At 37.3% G+C, this 12074-nt stretch overlaps 1 protein-coding gene and 1 non-coding gene across 2 annotated transcripts; both read left to right on the top strand.

Moving 5' to 3' along the window:
* Positions 1 to 3564: 3564 nt before the first annotated feature.
* On the top strand, positions 3565 to 11310 carry LOC145897394 (ATP-binding cassette sub-family C member 4-like). The gene is made up of 27 exons (XM_082985662.1): positions 3565 to 3725; positions 3851 to 3940; positions 4010 to 4173; positions 4225 to 4350; positions 4409 to 4547; positions 4670 to 4780; positions 4853 to 5029; positions 5106 to 5204; positions 5263 to 5454; positions 5879 to 6091; positions 6154 to 6222; positions 6351 to 6465; positions 6540 to 6598; positions 6659 to 6831; positions 6887 to 7008; positions 7069 to 7215; positions 7280 to 7359; positions 7560 to 7710; positions 7816 to 7935; positions 8228 to 8445; positions 8613 to 8807; positions 9072 to 9230; positions 9309 to 9398; positions 10296 to 10468; positions 10778 to 10883; positions 10964 to 11098; positions 11182 to 11310. Exons 1-27 carry the CDS (start codon positions 3714 to 3716, stop codon positions 11203 to 11205), a joined length of 3459 nt encoding a protein of 1152 aa, XP_082841788.1. The 5' UTR covers positions 3565 to 3713; the 3' UTR covers positions 11206 to 11310.
* Positions 11311 to 11715: 405 nt separating this feature from the next.
* Trnai-aau (transfer RNA isoleucine (anticodon AAU)) lies at positions 11716 to 11789 on the top strand. Its single transcript has one exon. It is a non-coding gene; the product is annotated as a tRNA-Ile (tRNA).
* Positions 11790 to 12074: the final 285 nt, after the last annotated feature.

Raw genomic sequence — 12074 nt, 5'->3', positions numbered from 1 at the left:
TTTAGAACAGTTTTTCTTACAATTTACAAACAATTTAATGTATAGTTGCATATCTTCTGCATTTTTTATTGATTAGCTAAGGCAGGGGATTTGAGAAGTACTGTAGGTTAGCTACAAAATATCAAAGGTTGAGAACCACTGCTCTGAATTGTACAGATTAACACCAACAGGTGTTGAAACTTTTATCTTTTATTCACGCAGGTTGCTGATTCCGGCCATAACAGAAAAAAAATTGCCACCGAGTATTTTTACACATTAATACGGTGAAAATGCATTATGCGTTACATCGTTTGCTGGTATAACCTGTTGATAACGTTCTACCTACTGTATTTACAACGTCAGTCCAGTATTGCCAGTGCGTAACGTCATGTCGCTACGATGTGTTAACTGAACGCCGTTTGTGGCTACAATTTGTCTGCGTTTACTAAAAAAACAAAACTGACCCATTCTTTTCGCCAGTTCGTTCGTGGATAAATAAGAAGAGACCGCTGAATTAACAAGACCTATAGTGTCTGTGGTACTGTCTGCGCACAAGACTAATACCCATCCCGTAAATGGCATTGCAACATTTTCCGTGCGTCATATCCGTTACAACTTCTGACAAATTTCATGTGTAGGTTTTCCACGTTCCGACCAGTCGTTTCTCGCTTTGTTAGCCTTTTTTTGTGTGGATGACTGGCGATTTTTTCCTCGCTTGATTGCAAAGCGTGACCATCGCTATTTGTTTGACTGAATGCATGCGGTTAATTTCTGAAATGTCAGTAAAGGTTGGCGAATTGGTATGCTGTGTATAAGCATAGGAAAAGTTTGATGTTGCTTTCTAATAATTAGTGTAAATTACACAGTAGCTTTTGAGAAACGACGGATGTTAGCAAAATTTAACACACTTGTTTGTTGTGTCTGCGTTTTTTGCCTCTCTCATGTAAAGTAGCTTATATCTTCCACTACATTGTTAATGGTAAAACAAACACACGTTACTGTAAAAATATCAAAGATTAAATTACCTCTTCGTTTGATACAACTTAGTCAATAACTTTACTTAATGTCAAGACTCCAATTCATTGTGGTTTCGTTTGCCAATATTGCTGTAGTGCACGGATCACTTCCTTTAACTTTCCACTCCAATGACCCAAAGAAAATGTGATGCGTGAGTTGTTTGTGTTTGTTTCGTGATTTTACCAGGTAGAAGCAAACAGAATGCAATTCTGCAGTGGGCCGAAAACAAGTTTCTAGTGTTCCAAAAAAGGAAAATAGTTTTTTAGGATTGTACCAATTAGTGAGTTTTTTGGTTGTAGAACCCAGTATTTGCACAACTCGTCGTCGTTCTAGGATCACGTTGAATTAATTCAAGGCTATTGTCCTTCATGATAGAGAGTTTAAGATTGTTATACGACAAGGTGGTGCAGAATATGTAATAAAATGCATACAAGTTTCTAGAAACTTCAGGGTGCAGGCTAATTGCAGGTTCCAATTGAAATATATATATATATGTGTATACTACTGGCACACAGGTCACACCGAGATACTACATCGTCCATGGTTGCGGTTAGGTAAACATACAGCCCTGTTTACATATTATTGTGTGATTGTCACTATATATAGCCTACATGGTCAGACTTGATGATTACCACATGATAGGGGCGTTTATTGTCAAGCACTTGCTTTGTTTCAATATTTTACTGTACATGCGGGTTGTTATTACTGACCGTTGGCATTTGCCAAATTATTTATGTAAAACATATCTAGGAGTTTTGTCAAACATATTGTTGTTTGTTTGCAGTTGTTAATTTGCAGTACTGTTATGGCTGACAAACATAAAAAAAGTAATATTTGTTGCTGACGCTGCCAGACATACTCATAAGCTCCTTAGGCAGAATTTTATCTCAGCCAGCAACGCGCAAACCATTCGGAGATGCATGCGAATGGTCACGGTTCAGCGATTCACACGGACAAACATTCGCGCGGTAACCCACGAAACACGCGATAAGACAGTTACCAACTGTTATGCACAACAAGGTTTTATAGATCACCACGCGATGTCCGCAGGCTCTTTTGTATCTTGCGTTTCTTTTGTATCGTGTTCGTCCGCGAAAATTGTTGCATTGCATACCAGAACCCTCAGGCAACAACATGGAGTGGCTGCCGAAGTGTCGATGGAATCAAATATTTGTAATTTGTCTAAGAAAAGCAGGAATTGGGTGATTTTAGTAGCGGGAGCGCTGTAGCTTAGATGTACTGGAAAGTTTCAAGTCCGCATTCTTTAATAATTCTGAGTTTTAGAAGTCAATCACAGGCCTGCGAGGGTTCGCTGCAAAAATATATTTTTGTTTCTGATTATGTTCTGGTAACTTTTGTTTGTTTTTGGGCTCTCATTATTGTCAATTACATATGTATTAATTCTCTTTAAAAAATCCTGAAAAGCGCAATAATATATTGCACCAGTATGACTGAAGGCAAGCAACGGCGTCCATCATTCAAACTAAAGAACTTTCTCTCTGTCATAACATTTTGGCAAGTATAATTTTTTTTTATCAAATTGGTTTCAGGCAACTTGCGTGGTCTCTTCTTTGAAACGTGACGGAGGATGTTCAATGTTTATTTGCGTTCGTTTTGCAGGTGGATGAACGAATTGTTTACCAAAGGAAACAAACGAGAAATAAACGAAGATGACCTACTTGACATTAGAGAGCAGGACAAGTCGTTGGAAATTTGCACAAAACTTGAAAGGTAATATTTAGTCAATGATGTGCAAGGACAAATATTTGCAACATAAATATATCGCAAGACAGGATTCATAAAACACTGCAAATCAAAATTAAAGAATTCACAAGTTAAAAAAGTTACGACAACGTTATTCCATACGGTAAAGAAAAGTATAGTGTAACTTTGTTTGAACAAACAAAGGTATGTCTTCCAATCCCACACACATTGAGTTAGAAAATATGTCGATATTTCTGGTCACAGTGTAAAACAACGTTGCTGACAGGTCGGATAAAAACAGATTGCGGGCTATGACAAACCCATCTTTGCCCAATCTGATACTTGATTTGCCATGTTTAGGTTTCAGCGGTCAAATAGTTAGGTTTCAGCGGTCAAATAGGCAATTGGGGTATGCAGATAGGAAAACCGCAAGTTATGACACACGTTTTTTGCAGACCAGCGTTTTTTTCTCCCCCAATACAATAACAGTTTTAGTACTAATACAAACATATATCTATTCTTTGCAGAAATTGGAATTTTGAAAGGCAGTTTGGTAAACTTGAAGGAAAAAGTCCAAGTTTAATTCGGGCTGCAATAAAAACGTATGGACCAAAGTGGCTTCTTCTTGGCCTTCTGGCGTTAGTTAAGGTAAATTATGACGTACATTGAGACAAGGTCCTCCAAGCTGAATTGTACCATGGAATAATGTTTTGTTTCGAATTAAGTAAAACACGCATATGTAACAGCCAAACGTTGTACAATGTCAACATTATGTTTATTTTTTAATTTTTTACCCTTTCGTCTTATTTAACTAGGAGGCTTTCTCCCTTTTGAGTCCATTTTTATTGGCCAGTCTTCTGAGGTTTTTTGAAAACCAGGCCTCTCTTACCGAGGCCTACTGGTCTGCAGCTGGAATTACTATTGTGTCAATATGTTTTCCAATTCTCCATCAGTGGTACTTCCATCATTGTGAAGTTCTTGGCTGGCATTTACGTGTTGCAACCTGTGCACTTATGTACAAAAAAGTAAGAATTGCAAAAGGAAAAGTAACTTTCTTTTACATCAATTACCTTCAAATAGAAACAATATCTATTAACATGGAAGTGTCTGGTGAAGTTTATAAAACAATAACATTTTGCTTCCATTAAAGACCTTGTTACTGAGTCAACGTGCACTTGCAAGTACAACTACTGGACAGATTGTCAACCTCGGAGCCACCGACGTAATTCGGTTTGATTATGTAAGTCATATTTGTTCGGGTGATGACATTTCTTCAAAAGGATCGATTTGTTGACTGGTCTTTTTTCAGTTATTTCACTTCTTGCATTACGTTTGGATTACGCCTTTGATGATCGTGGTCGTCACAGTTTTGCTTTGGCAAGATATTGGGGTTTCATCACTAGTAGGGTTGGCTGTGTTTGCAATCGGTATATTTAGCCAAGGAATTTTCGGTCGTTTGTTTGGAAAAATAAGGTATGGTCGGTGACGTAGATTATTGAAACATATTTTAATTCAGTATCGCAGGGCTAAGACTGCGTTGGAAACGGACAAACGGGTTAGAATGTTGAGCGAAATATTTCCAGCCATGAGAGTCGTGAAAATGTACGCGTGGGAAATTCCGTACGAAAATATAATCAACCAAATCAGGAAGTTAGTTGTAACAACACGCAATTTTGATCAATCCTTGAAAATATTTAATTGGTTGTAGGCAAGAAATTAAAAAGATTTTCAACGCTGCTCTTCTGAAGGGTGGAAACAACGTGATGACCTTTGTTGTTCCAAAGTTAATCGCTCTTCTAACGTTTCTCGTGTATGTGCAACTTGGAGGTCAACTGTCTTCGTCAAAGGTAAAGTATCTAATTAATTTGTTCATTGCGGTAAAAAAGTGGAGAAATTTTTATAATGGTTATAATGTTACACTTCTTACCAATATAAAAAAATACAAAAACAATAAAACATTTTGTTGAAGGTGTTTTCTGCTCTTGGGTGGTTCAACGCATTAAGAATTCCAGCGGGCGTGTTTTTCTCAATGGCAATTGAAAAAGCTGCAGAAACCAAAGTCAGTTTGCGAAGAATTGAGGTAGGAGCTTGTTCTAACAGCTGCATTCGATTGCTAATTTTGTATGTCGTTTAAATACGCCTGCTGAAAAAGAAATTTTTGCGTCTTGACGAACTTCCGCCGTCGGTTGAAGCAAATGCTAGTGAAGAAAAACTTTCCACGGAACACCAAAAGGAATGCTTTCCAAAAATCATATTTAAAAATGTAACTGCTACTTGGGATGACGTTAACATTGCTTACGAACCTGATGATTACGAAAATACTAAAACGGTACAGCAAAATTATCAAATGTGTTTATATGTACACATTTCTTTTAATTGTATGAGATCAATACCGACATATGTAGAACAACAACGTCAGGAAAGGCAATGGTTTGAGAGATATTGACTTCACAACTGAAAAGTCATCGCTACTTGCAGTCATTGGACCTGTTGGCTCCGGAAAAGTGAGTTAGGTAAAATCAATGTTACAAAAGGTCAGTTGCTTTTAATTTGCTTTTTTAGTCTTCACTTCTAAGTGCAATTCTCCGTGAACTGCAACCCAAATCGGGTAATATCGAAGTGAAAGGACGTATTGCGTACGTTGGCCAAATCCCTTGGGTATTCTCTGGTTCGTTCAAGGAAAATATTCTTTTCGGAGAAACATACGATGTCGATCGTTACAACCAAGTCATCGACTCGTGCGATTTGAGGAAGGTGAGTCAATTTCGTGGGTAGCTTAGAACACCCTACTTTGACACACAACAGCATGTAATTGAAGTATATCACAAACTACGCCTTCAGACACGTGAAGTTTTTCAGTCGTTTCGTTCCAGCAATTGCTGTCAAGAAATATCTTTGAATTAGATGACATTCAAACTCGAAAATAGTTTCGGAAGTACTTGTGGTCAATTTATAGGATATTCATAATATATAAAATACAATATTTTGTAATTAATACTTCTATAATATAGAAAAATAAAAAATCACGATGTGTTTTTTTTCATTAAATATGCTGTGATGTCCGCACGTAGAACTTTCTATAAATAGTCTTGGTCCAGATTTGTGATGGAGTTGGTGGAAAACAGCCCATTTCTATAAAATGCTTGAATATATTTACAAAAAAGTAATTTATTCGTAGGATATCGAATCCCTTGATAACGGAGACGAAACCCTCGTAGGTGAACGCGGGGTGACACTAAGCGGTGGTCAGAAAGCCAGAGTAAATCTTGCTCGAGCCGCTTACCGAAAACACACCGATATTATTTTGCTCGACGATCCACTAAGTGCGGTTGATGGGAAGGTTGCTAACCATCTTTTTCATTCATGCATTTGTGGTTTCATGAAAAATAAGGTTTGGTTTGTGTGCGAATTGCGGTTTCTTTTGGATATGTTTTATAACTTTATTTATTTCAGATGAGAGTTCTGGTGACGCATCAGCTTTTGTTTTTAAATGACGCGGACAATATCTTGATTTTGAATGAGGTAATGTAATTGTTACATATGGTAGTATGATTTGCTGGTGTAAAGAACCTCAGAAAAGGAGGCCGATTTTTAACTTTTCTGAGTAAAGTTAGTTAGCGCGTTTTCTGATGTGTGTTCATTCTGTGAAGGGAACGATGGCTGGACTTGGGTCATACGAAGAGTTACAAGAACTTGGTACTAATTTTGTCGCTTTACTGAAAACTGACGACGATGACAAACCCAATTCCGATTCGACTTCACAAAGTAAATTCATTTATAGATTATGTGGTATTACATTTTTAAGACCACATTACATGATTAATATACATTTTGTATAGCTATTGATGTTACAAATCAAAAAGTTCTCGAAAATAGGGATGGCAAAGGAAAAAATGAGGTAAAGAACCACAGCACAAACTACAAAAAAACAACAGCAAAATATACATTGCTTTTTCAGGTCGATTACGTGGCAACTGTTGCAAAGGAGGAAACCAAAGCACAAGGGAGTGTTGGGTGGAAACCTTATATAAAATATTGGACACACAACAAGTTTACATTGACCCTGTTAATTTTTCTCATTCCCGTTCATCAAGCTTTATACGTGCTTTGTGATTGGTGGATTTCTGTCTGGTAACACGACCGTTTATCGTTTATAAAACTTTTTATTTTGATGACGACATTTTAGGTCCACCAAGTCTGACGATTTTTATTTTAATCGGACGTCAACCCTTACCAATGTTACAATTGAAAACTCAACAAGTTTTGCAGCGGAATTTAACGATTTTTACTACATTAACATTTTGTGCTGTAAGATAGAAAGTAACTTAAACGTTAGAAGACAGTAGGCCTACATTTCTTCTTTTTTAGATTTGACTGCAAGCCTCTTCGTTATAATATTGCTTCGGAATATGACACAGCAATATCATTGTGTTGTCTCAGGACGTGTTATGCACGAAAAAATGTTTAAAACAGTGCTTCATGCGCCTATACGATTTTTTGATACCAATCCCGTTGGTAAGCTGGAAAAAACAAGCTGTTTTTGGGAAACCAGCTTGCACTGAACTAAATTGCGTTTCAGGGCGAATTTTAAACCGATTTTCAAAAGACATGGGTCAAGTGGATGAACTCCTTCCTTGGCTTTATCTTGAATTCCTGTTCGTAAGTAAAAAATTAAAATCGTATTTCTAGAAATTTGTGTTCCAAAGTATGAAATTGCAATTTCGATAAATTCAATAGTTTGTATCGTACTGGCAAGAAAACTGTGTAACACTGGTTTCAATTTATCTGTCTGCTCTATTGGCCAAAGTCAGCTCTCTTGCGGTCTAAATTTATTGCGTCAATGTATTTTCTTGTTACAGACGTTTGGGCTGGTTTTGTCCACGGTGGTTGTCTCTGCCATTTTCAATTACTTTGCTATTATTCCGGTGGTGCCTTTGGTGATTTACTTTGTATGGTTGCGTCGATATTACATGAAGTCTTCCAGGGAGATAAAACGTATTGAAGGAATGAGTAAGTACCAATCTCTGTTTTGTTGATTAATTATTGGAGACATAAACTGCAACCTATTTTTGTAAAAACAAGTTGTAAAAACGCATTTTTGTCCACCTTATGCAGACAGAAGTCCGGTGTTTGCCCTCCTTTCCGCAACTCTGCAAGGATTAACAACGGTTAGAGCATTTAAAATGCATCATACATTTGAGAAGAGATTCCATACATTGCAAGATTTACACAGTCGTAAGAGTGTTTAATAAACTATAGTATCGATTACTGTCGAAGAATAATGTTCAGCAATACTTTCTTCTGAAACATTGATTTCCAATCTCTTTGTTTAGTCACAGACAAGAATTTAAGTGGAAGTCTTGTCACGATTTGATTTATTCAAACAAAATTCAGTGTGACATAACAAATAGGAAAGATTAAGAACTATTTTTAACATATACGGACACTACAAAACCATCCAACGGGCCTCGTGGGCGTCCGGGAACTCTAGGAACCACTGTTCTAAGAGATTTAGTTGTTGTCTTAGGTGCATGGTATAACTTCATAAGTGGCGTCCGGTGGTTTGGTTTCCGAATTGACCTCATCAGCACTCTCTACATTGCTGCTGTGGTTTTTCTCTCAATACTTACAAGCAATGTAACTCATGTTGATTCTGGTGAAGTAGGACTTGTGGTGATATACGCTATGCAATTAATGGGAATGCTCCAATGGTGCGTGAGGTTGAGCGCGGATATTGAAAATCAGGTAGATTATTGAGTCATTGGTATTTTTTAACTTAAATAAATTTCATCATTGCCTCTTTTGTTCCAGCGTATATCCGTATATTCTTGTTCTCAAAACTTTTAACAACAACCGATTAAAGTAAATGTTAATGAAAGATTGTTTGGAATTGACAAAAAACTTTTTTTCAGATGACATCAGTTGAACGGATTCAACAATATCACAAAATTTCCCCAGAATCTCCACATTTTATTTCTGACGTCCAGGCACGCCCTGACTGGCCATCACATGGAAAAATCGAATTGAACAAGGTTTCATTTGCTCATTACAAAGGAGGACCAGACATCCTCCGGGACATAACAGCAACAATTAATTCCAAAGAAAAGGTAAACATCACTAAATTTGCGCTCATGATCTGTTTTAGATACTTTTACATAACTTGTACATCACTGTGTTCCCCTTCGGATAGTTCTCTCTCACGAAATTGATGAGATAGTCCTTTCAAGTTACATATCTTTTGGCTTACCTTTATCTGAACACGGGTAATTTTTTAGAAGTCGCGAACTTTTAAATATTTAATGTAAAGTTAGTTCAGCTGCGTCCATGATGTTACAAAACAGCAAGATTTTCATCAATTGCTGCAATATTAGATTGGCCTCGTTGGAAGAACAGGAGCAGGAAAAAGCTCGTTTATCTCCTGTTTGTTTCGTTTAAACGAGCTGACCTCGGGCCAAATGAAAATTGATGACGTTGACATTTCCAAACTCGGACTGACTGAACTTCGCTCATCAATTTCTGCCATTCCTCAGGTAGAACATGTGTGCAAAGCTCAACTTTTTTTTCTGTAAACTTGTTCCCTAGAAGCTTACAACATTGTTGATTTTTAGGACCCGGTTTTGTTTGCTGGAACGCTGCGAAATAACTTAGATCCGTTTAATGCCTACACTGATGAGGAACTTTGGTCGGCTTTGGAAAAGGTATTTTAAACGCAGATAAAAGGGAATTTTGGGGTCGCTTATCCAACAGCATGTTGACGGAAACTTACTCACGGTTTAAAGCCAACCACAATTTTTCTTTCTAAAAATAAACTTTATTACCTGCAATTATCTCAAAGGAAATTAGAAATCATACAATGTGTGGGTGCAGCTAGTTTTCTAACCAACGTTTTAAACATTTTAAACATAAACACTAAAACTACACGTTATTTTCTATCAAAGTAAAAAAATTCATTATTATTATATGCGCAAAAGAGCCATAATAATCAATGAGAGCTGCATTATTATTATATGCACTATGGCCAAAACAACTGTTTGGGACCCAATAGCGCTATCGGCTCGGCTTTCACCCAAATCATATTATATGCGCAAAAGAGCCATAATAATCAATGAGAGCTGCAGACAGGATGTATACACGCACTGTTTCGACCTGTAAGGTCTCATCAGTGCAGCTGTTGATGTGGCACTGTGCTAGCTGGTAGACTAGCAGGCACACAGATTTCCACTTTCGGTCAATCGTCGATATGTTGGGTACCAAACTAGGTACCAATCAACACAGACGAACCACGTGGAGCGTGTATACACCCTGTCTGCAGCTCTCATTCATTATTATTGTTATTGTATATGTGTAAACTGATTCAGCGACTGTAGCTGTTTCTGCGTTAACACTTACTTCGCTAATATCTATGATCGTAAATTAGTGTAAACGGTACAGTTATATAATCGCTTAAAAACAATAATTTGACCAAATTAAAATCATATTCGGGTGAAACCGAATAAATGACGAAATGTGAACCTCCTAGTTTCGCCGAAGAAACACTTCGAATGACGAACATTTGTTAATCTCTCCTTTAATCACTCATCGTTCCTCACTTTCAGGTGCAGATGAAAGAAGTCATCGAAAAATTTTCGCAAAAGTTGGAGATTGAATTGGCCGAATCGGGCTCCAACTTCAGCGTAGGGCAGCGACAACTTCTTTGTCTTGCAAGAGCAATTTTAAAGAAAAACAAAATTCTTGCAATTGATGAGGCTACAGCCAACGTGGACATTCGGTATGTCAAACGTAATGGGTTAAGATGGTAGGCGACAGTCCACACAAAGCTAGTTTCGTGTTTGAACATTTATAAACACTGACCAAATTTTGAAAAAATCTTTAGTTTCTTTAGTCACAAATATCTGTGCATAAATATATATCAAAAAAATATGGTGTATTTAGTAGCATTGGGTCCGCTGTATGTGATATCAAGAATACTAATTGGAATTGTGATTGTAATATGAACGTATTCTTCCGGTTTCGTATACTAAATAACACTACTGTTGTACCATAAAATAGCAATGTACTAATTCTTAGTATTTTGCAGGACAGACAAATTAATTCAGGAAACTATTCGCGAAACATTCAAAGATTGCACCGTTATTACAGTTGCGCATCGTATTAATACTGTCATCGATTGTGATCGAGTCATGGTAAGTTGAGCAACGTTTTTAAAATTTGTTTTACATGTTGCGACATTTTAAATGCCCTTTTCACATATTTTCTTTTTCAGTTTATGCAACATGGGCGCTTGATTGAATTTGACGAACCTCACATACTTCTTTCTGACGTGCAAAGCGCCTTCAGTAAAATGGTTGACGCCTTTGGTGAAGTGGAGAGCAATTCCCTTAGAAAGGCAGCTGAACAGGTTTTTCTTTGTTTAAACTTTGCAAATAATTTATTCCCAAAGTATTTGGTGTTGTTTTTTTGTTCATGTACAAATGCTATTAGATCTACAAGAAAAGACATCACTGAAGAGCGGTACAGTTCAACATATAGTGGCCTTTTCCTCCAACAACAGAATTGTTTCTCCATGCCTGGTTGTTTGCCAGTCTTTCCGTTAGAAAACTACTGATCTCCTACAATTAGAAACTACTGATCTCCTACAATTTAAAGAAATTTTGTCAGAAAAATAAAGTTGTCTCACTGTTTGTAATATTTGTTTGTTGAACTTCTTTGAAGTTTTGAACCTACATGCCCTGTTTGGGAAGCTTAGCATTGGTGGGTTAGTGGTAGAATTCTCGCCTGCCAGGCGGTAAGTTTGGGTTCGATTCACGGCCAACGCTAATTTAAAGTTTGTTTTGTTGGATTTAATGCTGTTTTAACCTCGTAGATACAGTAATTTTCAGCCTGTTTGTCTTCTGCACCAAATAAGTCCTCCTTACTACCTCAAAGAGGGAACACGTGGTTTAAAAAACATTTTTAAAGGGACTTTTCACATATGTGCTCTGATTGCATCATTAAATTGAAGACGGCTTTACGTGCGGCCGGTTAGCTCAGTTGGTTAGAGCGTTGTGCTAATAACGCAAATGTCGCGGGTTAGAGCCCCGCACTGGCCATCGCCGCGTCACGATAGCTCAGTTGGGAGAGCGTCAGACTGAAGATCTAAAGGTCGTCACACTCGATGTCGATATTTGTAGCATCGTTTGTCAAACAAAACATGGGGAATCCATAGACTCTGCACAATGCAATTTTGAAACGTACAAGGCACCAAAACAGGTTTTGACCACCAGTTACCATGATGAATACTAGACTGTTCGTTTTTCCGGTGAAAAACAACAAACATTTATCTATTTTTTAGAAAGATTCTATTTTTCTGACGTTTCGACTGTACGGACGCTTCT

This window comes from Ascidia mentula, chromosome 4, assembly GCF_947561715.1.
Source record: "Ascidia mentula chromosome 4, kaAscMent1.1, whole genome shotgun sequence".
Classification (NCBI taxonomy): Eukaryota; Metazoa; Chordata; class Ascidiacea; order Phlebobranchia; family Ascidiidae; genus Ascidia; species Ascidia mentula.
The sequence above is the reverse complement of the archived record's forward strand: the minus strand, read 5'-3'. Positions and strand labels throughout refer to the sequence as shown.